Here is a 14,574-nt window from a genome sequence, read left to right as displayed (position 1 = left end):
GAGGCAATCGAGGATTGAGCTTAGATCCTCCACATTCTCAGCTATGACTACGATATCGTCCGCGAATCAAAGATGGGTGATGTACTCGCTGATGATATTTATGCCCAATCCGCTCCAGTCCAGAAGCTTGAAAACATCTTCCAGAGTGGTAGTGAACAGTTTTAGAAATATGACATCTCCCTGTCTGACCCCTCGCTGCAACTGGAGTCCTGATCCCGGAGACGGACTGACATTGTGGCCTATTCATACAAGCCATTCAACGATTATATCTATAGTAAATTTGGCACCGTTGGAGAGACTGTAGCTTGAAAAGAGAAGTCTTTCTCATAGACCACAAATGCCAGACAAAGTTGCTGATTATTGTCCTCACTTTTCTGCCATAGATAAGTATGTGGTTGTCTACTCACGGACATTGCCCGCGGGCGGCGTGACCGGAGGGAGCGGCGAGCGTTCGGCGAACGAACGAGCAATGTTCGGTTCGCGAGCGAACATCGAAGAAGACGATCCTGACGCACTCTCTTCAACGACTTTGCACAAAACGGTCTCGATAACATTGTAAATTTATACCGAATAGACAATTATTTTAATACAGTCCACTCTTTTCATTTATAACTTCCACTACACTCACTATCGAAGTAACAGTGGTCTATCGTACTAAAGCCTTATCGGAAACCATTCATGATGACTCTCAAAAACAGAATCAAAAGTGAGATGGGTATAAAATAAATTCTTCAACAAGGTTTTGTTGCCTTTTTTGAAGAAGAGTATCACCACACTTCTGTGCCATGCCGTAGGCGTTTTTCCCTCAAGGATGACGGAATCGAATAGCTTCTAAAGAGCCTTTAGTACCGGCGTTCCGCCTGATTTCAGAAGCTCAGCCGTGATTCCATCATCGCCCGGTGCCTTGTTGTTTTTCAGCTGTTTGAGAGCCATTCTGTCAGCCATTGTGTTTTGTCGGCCGTTTGGTGTAGTGGTTCAGAACGGACTACTATGCCGAGAGGTCCCGGGTTCGATTCCCGGCCGGGCAGAAATTGAAATGATGAATTTTAATTTCTGTGATGGGTCTGGGTGTGACTATGTATAATATTTATGTATTTAAAAAAAAAAGTATATAAGTAGTATATCCGTTAAGCTAGCACCCATAACACAAGCATTGAGTTGCTTACTTTGGGGCTAGCTGGCGCTGTGTGAAATTGTCCAAAGATTTATTATTTATTATTTATTTATTCTAATCTCGTACAGACACGTCCGGGATATCTTCGGTATAGTGTCGGGTCAATCTAGCTCTTGGGTCTTCGGCTAGATTTGTCATTTGGACAGGTTTTCAACTTCTTCCAATAACGTAAGAGTCAGCCACTGCGTTCATAACATGTTAACACCTAGGCAGCACTCTGACAATCCTTAGTATGTACGCAGTATAATTGTAATTACTGCATTAATATTAAGTACAAGTCATCTGTTTTTCCTATGGAAACATAATATCAGTGTGTGTTTAAGTGGAATTACTGCACATATACTATGTGCAAGGTGAACTTAACAATTGTAGAAACATAATAAGAATGATGTAATTGGCACATACTGCACTATTACTGTGTAGCAAATTAAGTAAGCGCGAGTATTCACGTAATATTAAGTTATTATGTGCTCTTACTGCTAACATAGTATGTGAAGAAACCAACAATCTGCTCTTTACTGCGTTTATGATAATATGTATCTTCCGTTCTAAGATAGATAGAAAAAAACGGGTCTTTGATTCTTATAGATCGCGATGTCAGGATTCAGAATATTCAAAACAATCATAAATGCAGTAAGTGGTACTTACTGCGTTTATAAATTGTGCGGCAGAACTGCTCGTGTATATTTCGGAGTGCCTGTTTGTAAATCTGTGACTCCAAACTATACACGAATTTTGCGTACTGATCGTGTATAGTTTGGAGGAGCTTAGTAAAAAAAGTCATCTCCAAACTATACTCGATTAGTTTCTACTACACCACTTACACTTGACTAGAGTGTGTTTAGTTGATATTGATTTAGTAAAATTCAGTAAAATATGGAACTATATTTAAAATTACATTTATTTGATATTATTACATAAAATATTATTATTTTACTGAATCTATAATAAATCTAGATTTTTAAAACTATTGTAAGTGGTTTTTTAAATTAAATTGATTAGGTAGATTTCAAATTAAATAACAATTTAATTAATAATAATATGAGAGAGAGTGAGAGAAGAAAGTTCAACGCGCATTAAATACAATATTATGCGAGACTTTAAATGCTAGGTTTGTATTGTCGGCCGTTTGGTGTAGTGGTTCGAAGTGGTAGCGGGTTCGATTCCCGCACAGTACAAACATTTGTGTGCATGAACATATTTGTTTGTATTGGACTGGGTGTTTTCTATGTATAATAAGTATGTATTTACAAAAAAAAGTATTTAATTATGTTTATATCCGTTGTCTAGTACCCATAGTAACGCTTTGCTTAGTTTGGGACTAGAAGCGCAGTGTAAAATGTCTAAGGATATTTACTTATTATTTATTTTATTTATTAACTTTTATCTCAAGAACAAAATCATTTTGACATATTTCCATACCTACAATTGGTGAAATATCAGCCCCAAAACAAATATCTTTTCTATGGCAGAATAAGAAACACCAAAAAATCCTTTATCAAAACAATGACACGTGTCGTAAGATGATTCAATGTTTAAAGTAGACACGCAGATATGAATTAATCTATCTATATAAATAAAAATGAATTGATGTTCGTTAGTCTGATTAAAACTCGAGAACGGCTGGGCCGATTGAGCTGATTTTGGTTTTAAAATGTTTGTCGTAGTCCAGGGTAGGTCTAAAGTCTAAACGGTGAGCAAATACGCGCGCGATATTGTTTTTCTGTAACAGACAAAATTCCACGCGAGCGAAGCCGCGGGCGGAAAGCTAGTATGTAATAGAAAGAGAGGTCAATAAGTCAAAATGACTAGCATGCAACTACTCGCGTATAAATTGTAATCACGCACTTATTACAATACATACATGATTAGTCCGTATGCGTACTGGCGATGTATATTTTGGAGGAAGATAATTGACCTAAGTCACTACAAAGTATACGCGAGCAGTACGCAGCGTATGCGTACTGGTCGTGTATAGTTTGGAGGAGCTTAGTAAAAAAAGTCATCTCCAAACTATACTCGATTAGTTTCACACCCTTGCGTTCTGGCTATGTATAGAATGGAAAGACGCTACGTCTCATCTATCAGTCACTTTCTGACATTCTTTACAATATTTTTTCCTTTTCAAAAAAGGGTTTAAAAATACTTACCAAAGTAGCACCCTGGTTATCCCTCGGCTCGTCCAAGTCCATCCCTTCCTTGACCAGCTTCGCAACATCCATCAGCATCCTCATTTCGGTGGCGACTCGCGTCTCGTCTATCAGTCTCTAGGGGACATTCTTTGCAAACTTTTTTCTTTCCCTTCACGCTTAAAAATAGAACTTACCAAAGTAGCACCCTGGTTATCCCTTGGCTCGTCCAAGTCCATCCCCTCCTTGACCAGCTCCGCAAAATTTACCAGCATCCTCATTTCGGTGGCAGCCCGCGTCTCGTCTATCAGTCACTTTGTGACATTTTTTGACATGAAGTTTTAACGAGACTTACCAAAGTAGCACCCTGGTTATCCCTCGGCTCGTCCAAGTCCATCCCCTCCTTGACCAACTCCGCAACATCCATCAGCATCCTCATTTCGGTGGCGACGCGCGTCTCGTCTATCAGTCTCTGAGCCTATTCTTTGCAATATTTTTGATAAGAACTTACCAACGTAGCACCCTGGTTATCCCTCGGCTCGTCCAAGTCCATCCCCTCCTTGACCAACTCCGCAACATCCATCAGCATCCTCATTTCGGTGGCGACGCGCGTCTCGTCTATTAGTCTCTGAGCCTATTCTTTGCAATATTTTTGATAAGAACTTACCAACGTAGCACCCTGGTTATCCCTCGGCTCATCCATATCTATCAACTCCTAATCCAGCTCCGTAACATCCATCAGCATTATCATTTCAGTGGTGACCTCTTGTCCCATCTATTATAATTTAGTGTCATTTTTTGGCACCAAGATTTGATAAAAAAAACTTACCAAAGTAGCACCCTGGTTATCCCTCGGCTCGTCCAAGTCCATCCCCTCCTTGACCAGCTCCGCAACATCCATCAGCATCCTCATTTCGGTGGCGGCGCGCGTCTCGTCTATCAGTCTCTGGGTGACGCCCCTCGCAGCCATCTCGCTCTCGATCGCGTCTAGCGTTCTCTCTTCCTCGCAGATGTCGTATGGCATGTTGCCGTCACCGTTGACGGCTAAAAGGTTTGCGCCTCGCTGGATGAGTATTCGGACCTGAATAAAAACAAATAGTTTCATTAACAATCATATTTGTGATATATGTATTTTCAGGACGATTTTTGTATAGCAGTGGACGACTGGACGTTCTTTACTATTTTTTATTATTTTTGCTTACGTAACGTTTGAATTGAATACAAGTTCAGATTTGTGTTTTAACCAACCATCTCACGTTGAATTTTCGTAATGTGGTTTGTGCTCTGTTGTTCTGTTATACACTCACTTTTCAGTGTAGTGCTGGTACAGAATTGCTATAACAGGAAGCTTGTTTAGATGTTAGCGCCGTGGTCTAACAACAGCCGCATCATGGCTTCGCTGTCGATACGGCACTAGTGTGGGGACAGTGTCTCTGTAATCACTACGAGCTCACCATGTTGAGGTTCCCGCAGGTGGCGGCGGCGTGCAGGGGCGTCCACTTCTCGCTGTCTTCTGCATTGACGTTGGCGCCGTTGTCTAACAACAGCCGCATCATGGCCTCGTTGTTGTCGATGCAGTCGACAGTACATCTCACCAGGTTGAGGTTCCCGCAGGTAGCGGCGGCGTGCAGGGGCGTCCACTTCTCGCTGTCTTCTGCATTGACGTTGGCCCCGTTGTCTAACAGCAGCCGCGTCATGGCCTCGTTGTCGATGCGGCACTAGTGTGGGGACAGTGTCGACAGTACATCTCACCAGGTTGAGGTTCCCGCAGGTGGCGGCGGCGTGCAGAGGCGTCCACTTCTCGCTGTTTTCTGCGTTGACGTTGGCGCCGTTGTCTAACAGCAGCCGCATCATGGCCTCATTGTCGATGCAGAACTAGTGTGGGGACAGTGTCTATAGTACATCTCACCAGGTTGAGGTTCCCGCAGGTGGCGGCGGCGTGCAGGGGCGTCCACTTCTCGCTGTCTTCCGCGTTGACTTTGGCGCCGTTGTCTAACAGCAGCCGCATCATGGCCTCATTGTCGATGCAGCACTAGTGTGGGGACAGTGTCTATAGTACATCTCACCAGGTTGAGGTTCCCGCAGGTGGCGGCGGCGTGCAGGGGCGTCCACTTCTCGCTGTCTTCTGCGTTGACGTTGGCGCCGTTGTCTAACAGCAGCCGCATCATGGCCTCGCTGTCGATGCAGCACTAGTGTGGGGACAGAGTCGACAGTACATCTCACCAGGTTGAGGTTCCCGCAGGTGGCGGCGGCGTGCAGGGGCGTCCACTTCTCGCTGTCTTCTGCGTTGACGTTGGCGCCGTTGTCTAACAGCAGCCGCATCATGGCCTCGTTGTTGTCGATGCAGCACTGATGCAGCGCCGTTAGCCCATCTTCGTTCGTTGCGTCCGGCGTCACCCCGCGCGCGAGGAGACGCCGCACTGGAAAGGGAAAACGAACCTGTTTTAAACATTATATTTATGGTCCAATTTTGAAAAAAAGAAACTTCCTACAAACAGAATCTATCCTATATTTTAAACTTTTTTAAATTAATCGGATGAGTGAACAAACATTCATTTATGTAATAATTGCGAGTTTTTTTAAAACTACAGCAGAGATATTTATTTATTTTAAAAGAAAAAGAAATACGCATGTTTTTTTTTTCCATTTATATAATAGGTCGTCTTCACACACCGCGCTACGCGCTAGTTTGACTCGCTAAATGATTGTTTTTTATAGATTACCGATGAGACTAATCGCCCAGTAAGCAATTATTTACTTTATTAATGTGGCTATTAGCGGTATCTATAATTAGCAACAAGATTTAGTTTTTCATGATGTTTGTACTATTAATTATCTTTTAATGATCTATTAATATAATGAATGAATACAAAAGTAATACTATTATATCGCGTTAAGTTACTACTTAACGCGATATAACTACTATAATAATATGGGTCCATATTCGGTTGCATAAAAAATATTGTCATAATTTAAGAGTGCATAAAGTTTTTTGGCATACTCATCATTTCGCATAACGTTCATACAGAATAAATCATAAGGCATATTTTTTTTTGCCATAACCACTTTTATTATAATAATATTTTAGTATATATTTTTTCTGTATTATTGTTTTTTTAATAACGATTTCTAGGCATAACATTTATTGGCATCTAAACCAATGCCATAAATATTATCATTCATAATATACAAAATACCATAATTTTAACAAATATGAAATATAAAAATGTTATAAGTTAACAAATATAAATAGACAAGCAAGCATGCAAACAAGCATGCAAGCAAGCAGCAAGCATGCAATCAAACAGCAAGCATGCAAGCAAGCTGCAAGGAAGCATGTAAGCATGCATGCAAGCAAGGATGCAAACAAGCAAGCCTGCAAGCAAGCAGCAAGCAAGCAGCAAACAAGCATGCAAGCAAGCAGCAAGCATGCAATCAAGCAGCAAGCACGCAAGCATGCAAGCAAGCAGCAAGCAAGCATGCAAGCAAGCAGCAAGGAAGCATGCATGCAAGCAAGCAAGCATGCAAGCAAGCAAGCATTAGGATTGCCTTATCTCCGGCGCTGCGGGAAGTGCGGTCCTTCCGCTCTGGCGTAACATATACCCGGCATGCCATGCTCGCTTCCGCAGCTTCGGCTTGCTGGTCGCCTTCGGCGACCAGCCTCAGCCGCTCCAGCTCACACGGCTGCCGGATATACGTTACAGCGAGCGAGGACCGCACTCCCTCCGCGCCTCCGGCTTTTAAATTACACTCTAGTATAGGGCAGACAAGTACCACGTGGAAGAGACCACGGCCAGTCGGGATCAACATAATTTCAGACCAGGCAAGCTTAATGTTGTAAAAGAAATGTGGACTGTATAATATTTGCGTTATAATAGATAAGAGGGATTCGAGATCAAACAGAATGTTTAGTTACAGAGAATTTAGTTTTTGCAAATCTATAAGCCGAAAGAGTATAAAGGTGGAAGGAGGATCGTTCGCAACATCACAAATACATAATTATTTACTCTTCAATGTTGGTTGCTCTTATAGACAATATTTATTTATTTATTTATTTATTTAAAATCTTTATTGCACACATAAAAATACAGTGGTACAACAGGCGAGCTTAATGCCATTATGAATTTATGACTTTAAATGTTATAAATAATTAAATTATGTTTATAGTATTTTATTAAAAACAAACTTTATGTAAATAAAAATTATGTTCTTTACATTTATGATTATTTAAATTATGGTATTGAAAATTAGAGAAAGTTATTATTATGCCTAAGAAACCTTTATGCATTTAGAAAACTATGCATATCAAAGTTTATGCGAAAAAACTTATGCAAATACTGTTATACCAAACTAAATTATGATGAAAAATGTTATGCGTCTGAGAGGGCACCCTAATAATATTGCGTTACGTCTTCACACCGAAAGCAATTTATAAGGAGTTTTGAGATAGAGCTAAAATACGTAAAAATTGTATTGTTAAAGTATTTTAGAGGGTTAAATAGGCAATGAGTTTGCTTGGCAGTTTAATTCTCAAGTTAGAGATATGAAACTCATATTATTATCATTTATATTTTCAAAGTTCCATGTATGTGTAATCGGCACATCAGACTAAATACATATACATTTCAGTTGTAAAATCATACTTATTGCAATATACAGAGATGCTACGTTGACTTTGAGCATTGATATAGTGGTTATACATGTACAACTTTCGTGTAACGGGTAGCATGACTTCGGTAAGTGTTTTACACCATGTATAGAGCTACCGATTTTCTCAGTATCAATATTATCTTGAATCTTTTATCTCTGATCTTCTATGATACTCATCTACTTCGTCGCCTGTTGTTACTCTTAGCCACTTATCAGAATGTTGATAGTATTATGTTGTCATTCACAAATGTTATTGTTATGTCCCTAAGCACAGACCGCTAAAGATTCCACCTCTTCAGATTACAGTTTTCTTTAGCCCAATATAAATCTAGCCGCGTAATTCCAGCACAGAGTAGCACTTCACTCATCCCGTGGATGTGGCGACTGAGGTACAATATGCTAACACAGGGTCTCCCTGACTCGTCTGGCCAGTGTGAGCCAAATCCTCCAATAGCCTGCCTGGTAAAATAAAGGTAAAATAGAGAATGGGTCGTACTCCAACGGTGTAGATTGACCTGATTATGACACCTACGTTCTTCTCTTGCTCGCCCCGCGTGCGCGCATACTCTTTCTCTCTTTATTGCCATAGCGTGGCCATAGCTTCAACTGTTGCATGTGACCTAGAGACTAAGTAACCCGATGACCAACCTTCTTCGATATCGTTCCTCGCCGCAGCCTCCAACAGCATGACGCTGTCGTTGAAGAAGATGTTGCGCTTGTTGCTCTTCTCTCGCTTGCCCCGCGAGCGCGCCCACTCCTTCTCTCTCTGCTGCCATAGCTTCAGCTGTTGCATACGACGCCTGGAAACAAGACAAGCTTTATCTTAGCAGGCTGTATAACAGACCATGGCAGAAGATATGGTAAGCACTGTGTCAAACCATGAAGATCAGAGACCTTAATAATATCACGCCACTCTCGTAGCAGAGTTTTGGGCTGACGCTGTGTAGGTTTCTTGTCCACACGACTAGAAGAAGAATATAATCAGTTGCAATGACTTAAATATATTTGTTTTGTTCTGTTAGCATTTCATTCCTACTAAGGCAATATCCTTTCGTAGATACATCCATCATCATCATTTCAGCCGCATGACGTCCACTGCTGAACATAGACCAAGTTCACATATTTTCACATTCATCCAAGCTCACATATTTTCGCGAGAATTTTTCATCGAGAAAAAAATTCTAATGACAAACATACAACGAAAAGGAGAAACAATTTGCAAACAGAATTTAGAAAAAGCAAACATCCACAGGATCGTAGTTCTGTCATGTTTACTGAATGGAATTCCTACTATCAATTGAAATTACTTGCTTTCAATTCTCAATATTTTTGTATACGAATACCCTACACCGGAATAATAAGATGCATTAGATGATACCTGCTAAAGTAAGTTAGTTCCATGGGCAAATAGTCAAAGTCAAAGAATACTTGAAGTGTTTTATCGCTTAAACAATCCGATAAACAGATCAGAAAATCCATACAGATACATGAGGCCACGTTATCGACATTAACACGGCGACTATTACTATTCAAAGTCAAACGTTTATTAACCACACATATGGGCGACATGCCATGCAGGTGGTAAGCCACCTGGTATTTATTGTTATGGTTACTGTCAAATAACAGCGTGAAGGGCTTTATAAAGTTAGTACAGAACTGAAGGCCCTATTGCCATTATTGTTAAAGGTCAAGGTTTGTAATTGCTTAAATACCCTACCGCCCTTTGACTGGCAGAATTTAATACAAAGATGGTGGAGGCTTAAGTGAGTAATTTTGACACCCTTGACAATTTTTTACAAACCTTAAGAAATTTTTTCTTTACACTTGATTTATTTCCAGAAGTATTTTTTTCCGCCGATGATTCTCAATAGCATATTACTAGTGTGTTCTGTAAGACTAACAAATGACCACGATCGTTAAATCAATCATGCGCATCCTCGTCAATAAAATATCCGTGTGAGAACACGCCGCTTATAAACTACGTATTCTATTGCCACTCTAATTAATCTAAGTAACAATACACACTCCGATAAAATTAAATGTAGAAATCCTTGAGATCATATGTCTGTCGTGCTATATTCATTGGCGGACAATATACGCAAAATCAGACCGATATTGACACAATTGGCTATCAATTTGCACGTGTGAACTGACGGCACATGGCAATGTAAACTATGATCTACGTCACTGAGTTATTCAGTGGCCGGCAGTAGCAATTGTTCCCTATCAAATTATCAATTATTAAAATGAGCTTTTACATACCTAGGTTATTATTCCAATTATTTGTTTTTAAGCCACATTTTCGATCATCAACCGTTTCAACTATGAAGTGATTCATGAATGTATGTATCAGAATTCTAAATAATATGAGTAGGTATTATGGTCACATGAAAGCGTTGACTAATTTTTAGGCAGCCCAGTTCATTATTTGGTTAACATTTATGGTCGAGGGACGATTGGTGATCAAGAGCTTGTCAAATAACAAATTAATGTAACCTACATACACTAACAGTATTAGTAAATAGTAATTATATCTAACATTTGAAGTAGGCGTCATTATCTTGATCTGATTAAGTTCTTATAGATGTCATGGCACATGGTTGGTACTGTCGCACTAGAAACTAGATCAATGCGAAGTATTAATCCAATCCAATCAGAGGTAGGTCAGTCAGGTCACATTTAACACCTGTTTTAGTGCTAGTGCTCTATTCTTATGGGAATTAACGCAATCTGTGACCAAGATCTGTGTCACCAAAATATGATAATGGACATAAGCAATATCGTTTTTATCGTCTGCTTTTAACTGAAACATCCTAAAATACATAAACGAAAATCAATACTAGCGATTACACTGCTGAAGTTCGTGATAAATAAAGAGTAGATCGACCCTTTGAAGAAACCATCTAAAAGAACCTAATGTTATTTTCGGTATGTCGTAAAACGCGCCATTTCCCGCGCCTCCTACCTAATAAACGAACCGGAACAGTTATTCCAGGGGATCATAATCTTCAAACACATCAAACTGATGTACCAGGCTTGAGAATATCACAATACAGATAACAGATGTCGCTGGCAGCGAACAATGAAATGGCATTGAGATTTGATCTATTTCTACTTTAACACTTTCACCAGAACGCTGGTGTACTTTTGGTGATCTACCGCACTTTATTTCACGGTTATCCGCATGGGATACTGCGACCCGACATGCAACCATAAAAAGTGAAATCAAGGTTTCACTTTGCATCATGCTGTTGATAAGTATTATTGTTTCTTAATGGGCGCGAGATTTTGCATAGGATCACTATAAATGTCAGCTATTGATGCAAATGTAAGTTCATCTACAGTCGCTTTTTGAATTGAGATTTTATATGCTCATTCTCTTCTACTTAGTTAAGTAAGAACCTAAACCGATTTTCGTTTCTGAATGTTCATTAATTGATTTGAGATTATTGATGACCAATTCTCAAAATTGGTTTATGTGCTTTCAATTCATAACACTTCAGAAACGAAAATAGCCTTCAGTTCCTACTTAAGTAGGCAGATAATTAGCTAGCTCTCTGATTCTGAATTCTCTCTTCTCACTTGGATTCTGAAACTATGCTCAAAGCTCGTTTCAAACTCAAGCCTTTTTGAATGCAGATTGATACTTGAGTGATGTTTCATAATGCGGACTGACGCCTCATAATGCCGAACACAAGGGTTCCTGACCTTAGTTGTCACCGTCTTTCTTTATAGGAGGGAAGAAACGAACGAAATATTTTTGCTATTTCTGTACCTACGTCAGAGCCACCACTGAAAGCGTTAAACAAATCTATCAACAGACAAGTTATCATGCAATTTGTTTGTTTATTCTATACTATTTTTAGCGTGTTTGCACTCTTGATATATTTTTTTCCTTTCACAATAAAATTGTGAATAATCATACTATGATTGATTGTTTTATCTTTACATAGCTTTGGTTGATAACGTGTTTTTTTTCAACCAATCAAGTTTTAGTTTCACTAGTACCATTCATCTGTTTTGTAAAAGTTGTTATCTGCAGTTGTTATCTAATTAATTTTTTAAGTAATAAAAAGCCTAAATATAAATCTCTTAATATCGTCTAACTTTTATAATCTTTACTACTATTGTGATAGATATATTACATACTTATAAATAATATTTATTCAGTATTTAATTACCTAATTCATTGCTTTTATAACTAACAGTAAGTACATCTAGTTGCAATTTTATTGCGAATTTGAATCGAATAATAGGTTTCATCTAAAAGTTTACACAAACAAGCATAGATACTGTTATTGTATTGCGCATTCGAGTGTGCAAACATCCCGACTACCAAATATTTGTGTAATTCAATCTGTTATCACTGGCTACCTAATCGTTGTGACGCGCAAGCGCTGGATTAGCCATATTTGGAAGATAAACACAATTAGGTATCCGCGAACGCCGAACACTTGTGTAACCTTTAGTGCTTACTAGTAAAAACCGGTCAAGTGCGAGCCAGATTCGCACATGATGAATTTTAGTCCATTATACAACAAGACTGAACACTAAAGGAACTGAATAAAACCTTACTTTCAGAATATTCTAAGTTTATCTCATTTTTACTGTTTTTTTGATAAAGCGGCTACATTTTGCGAAAATTTACGGTTGTATTTACGCCTGGCTGTTAGACAGAATACATAATAATATACATACAAAGGATACTTTAATAGGGTTCCCTTGGCAACCTTTGGGTGCGGAACTCTGAAAAGCATGACCGAATTTCACACCTTTATTTTTAAGTTTCCAGCTGATAAATTACTTTCACTATCCATATAGGATAATGCCAAACTGAATAAACTTATGTAAAAATACAAAACGCCAAATTGCCAACCTACTACTAAAAGTTTAACACGTAATCTAAGTGGAGTGGGTCAATTCCTTTTCAATATTTCTCGGCGAAATACGAAATACATTTAGGTATATTACTATGTATGATTACCTCATACCTATACAGGTCTGTGTTATAATTTATAGCGCATTGTATTGTAATTATTGTACACATTGTAATGTTACACTCGCTGGCGAACTGCTAATAAATAAAGCTTTTTGATTTTTAATACTCGATTACGAAGTTATAAAAAATGCACTACATGTTAACATGATCTTCATTTTGGGCACCGTACACACTACACATTGTACTCACAGTTTTAGAATACTTCAACATGATGAGTACATTTAGTAGTCGTCCTATAACTTATTGCCTTTTATATCGGGCGCGACGAACAGCGCCGTATGTGTGTAAACATCCTATTGGTACCACTTGCACTCCCAATTAATTTGCGGGGTTTATCGATACTAATCAATTTTATGACAGATAAGATGGCCCCACCGATACTTGTTTTAATTAAAATGTCATGTAGGTACTAGGCTGTAGAGTTGAGGCACAATCGAGATGTATGTAGCTTTGTTTCATAGGACACGCGTTACATATTTTTGTTGTTAAATTCTTTTAATGGCAGTCTCTATTTCATTCGTATTTCGACCTTTGCACAAACAGCTACAGGAACAAAAAAAAAACTTCTTTTCTCTAGTTCAATCTCAAATTTTAGAAAATCCTGATAAAAAATAGATACTCCTTAATTATTTTATGATTAGTCGTAAAACGAAATTTATAAATATACGCACAGAGCATGTTTTCAAAGATATAAAGACGAAGAGAAAGATAGAGTATAGAAACTGATGAACTGGAAAACATTTTCATTGATTCTAGTACAAAAATTCCCGACTAAGTGTAGACTTGGATTCAGTAAGGTGAATAAATCTGGAATTCACTACTATGTATTTAAAACTAGCCATGAGTTGTTTGTTTCCCGTAGCTTTCTCCCAGGAATAACCCAGCCCTCATTAATTAAGTTTCGTTGGCGGTCAAGCGTGAATCCTGGCTCCCGGAATCTTTTCAGGTCAGTGGACACCTCTCCATTAAACGCGATCGGCCTATATGGCTTTTACAAGTTTCTACAAAAACCATTTACCATGGGGGCCTTCACGTCATAACCTATTGCCATTTCAGCTACTAGACTAATGGATACTATTGTTTGGTATTCTTTAATACGTCAATTTATTTTTATAGAGCTCAGTTAAACTGTTAGGACGTTGACCGTCAACTCGCACCGTTTTCAAACTTTTGTTAAACCATTACAATTTGTATTTCCTGTGAATTCTTTGTATGGTATACAAGAGTATGTCGTCCACCTATTACAATAAAATTAAGTAGCCGTTAGAAAAATACCATAAACAATAGAAAATGTAAAGAAACGTGATCACAAGCTGATCTATCAACGTAATCTTTGAACGACTATTTATCAAGACCTTTCAATATATCAAGCTTATCTGTGACTGACATCTCAACACAGATAAAAGACATAAAAGCATACAAAATCGACATTAAATATAAAATACTACACAAATTATTGTTTGGTTTATGGCCCATTTTTGGTTTCGAATAGAAAGTTAATATGACAGATAAATTGTTTTATTACTTAGGTTGTTAAAGTTTTTAGTGCTTGTAATACTAATTACTTGCAAGCCTTAATTAGCGTGACATACTTAGAGATATCATTAACAAGGTCTTATTTT

The 14,574-nt window shown here is 38.6% G+C and overlaps 1 protein-coding gene across 1 annotated transcript in view; it reads right to left on the bottom strand.

Annotated features, from left to right (window-relative positions):
- LOC135077318 (E3 ubiquitin-protein ligase mind-bomb) overlaps nt 1-14,574 on the bottom strand; it is a gene marked incomplete at its 5' end in the record, with an annotated part of 44,111 nt that overhangs the window by 25,709 nt on the left and 3,828 nt on the right. The window contains 3 exons of the mRNA XM_063971847.1: nt 4,133-4,384; nt 5,527-5,723; nt 8,602-8,753. Coding sequence (XP_063827917.1) covers nt 4,133-4,384; nt 5,527-5,723; nt 8,602-8,753 — 601 coding nt within the window. The remainder of the gene's footprint in view (nt 1-4,132; nt 4,385-5,526; nt 5,724-8,601; nt 8,754-14,574) is intronic.

The sequence above is a fragment of the Ostrinia nubilalis genome, chromosome 13 (assembly GCF_963855985.1).
Source record: "Ostrinia nubilalis chromosome 13, ilOstNubi1.1, whole genome shotgun sequence".
NCBI classification, from domain to species: domain Eukaryota; kingdom Metazoa; phylum Arthropoda; class Insecta; order Lepidoptera; family Crambidae; genus Ostrinia; species Ostrinia nubilalis.
This window is presented reverse-complemented; position numbering and strand designations above follow the sequence as displayed.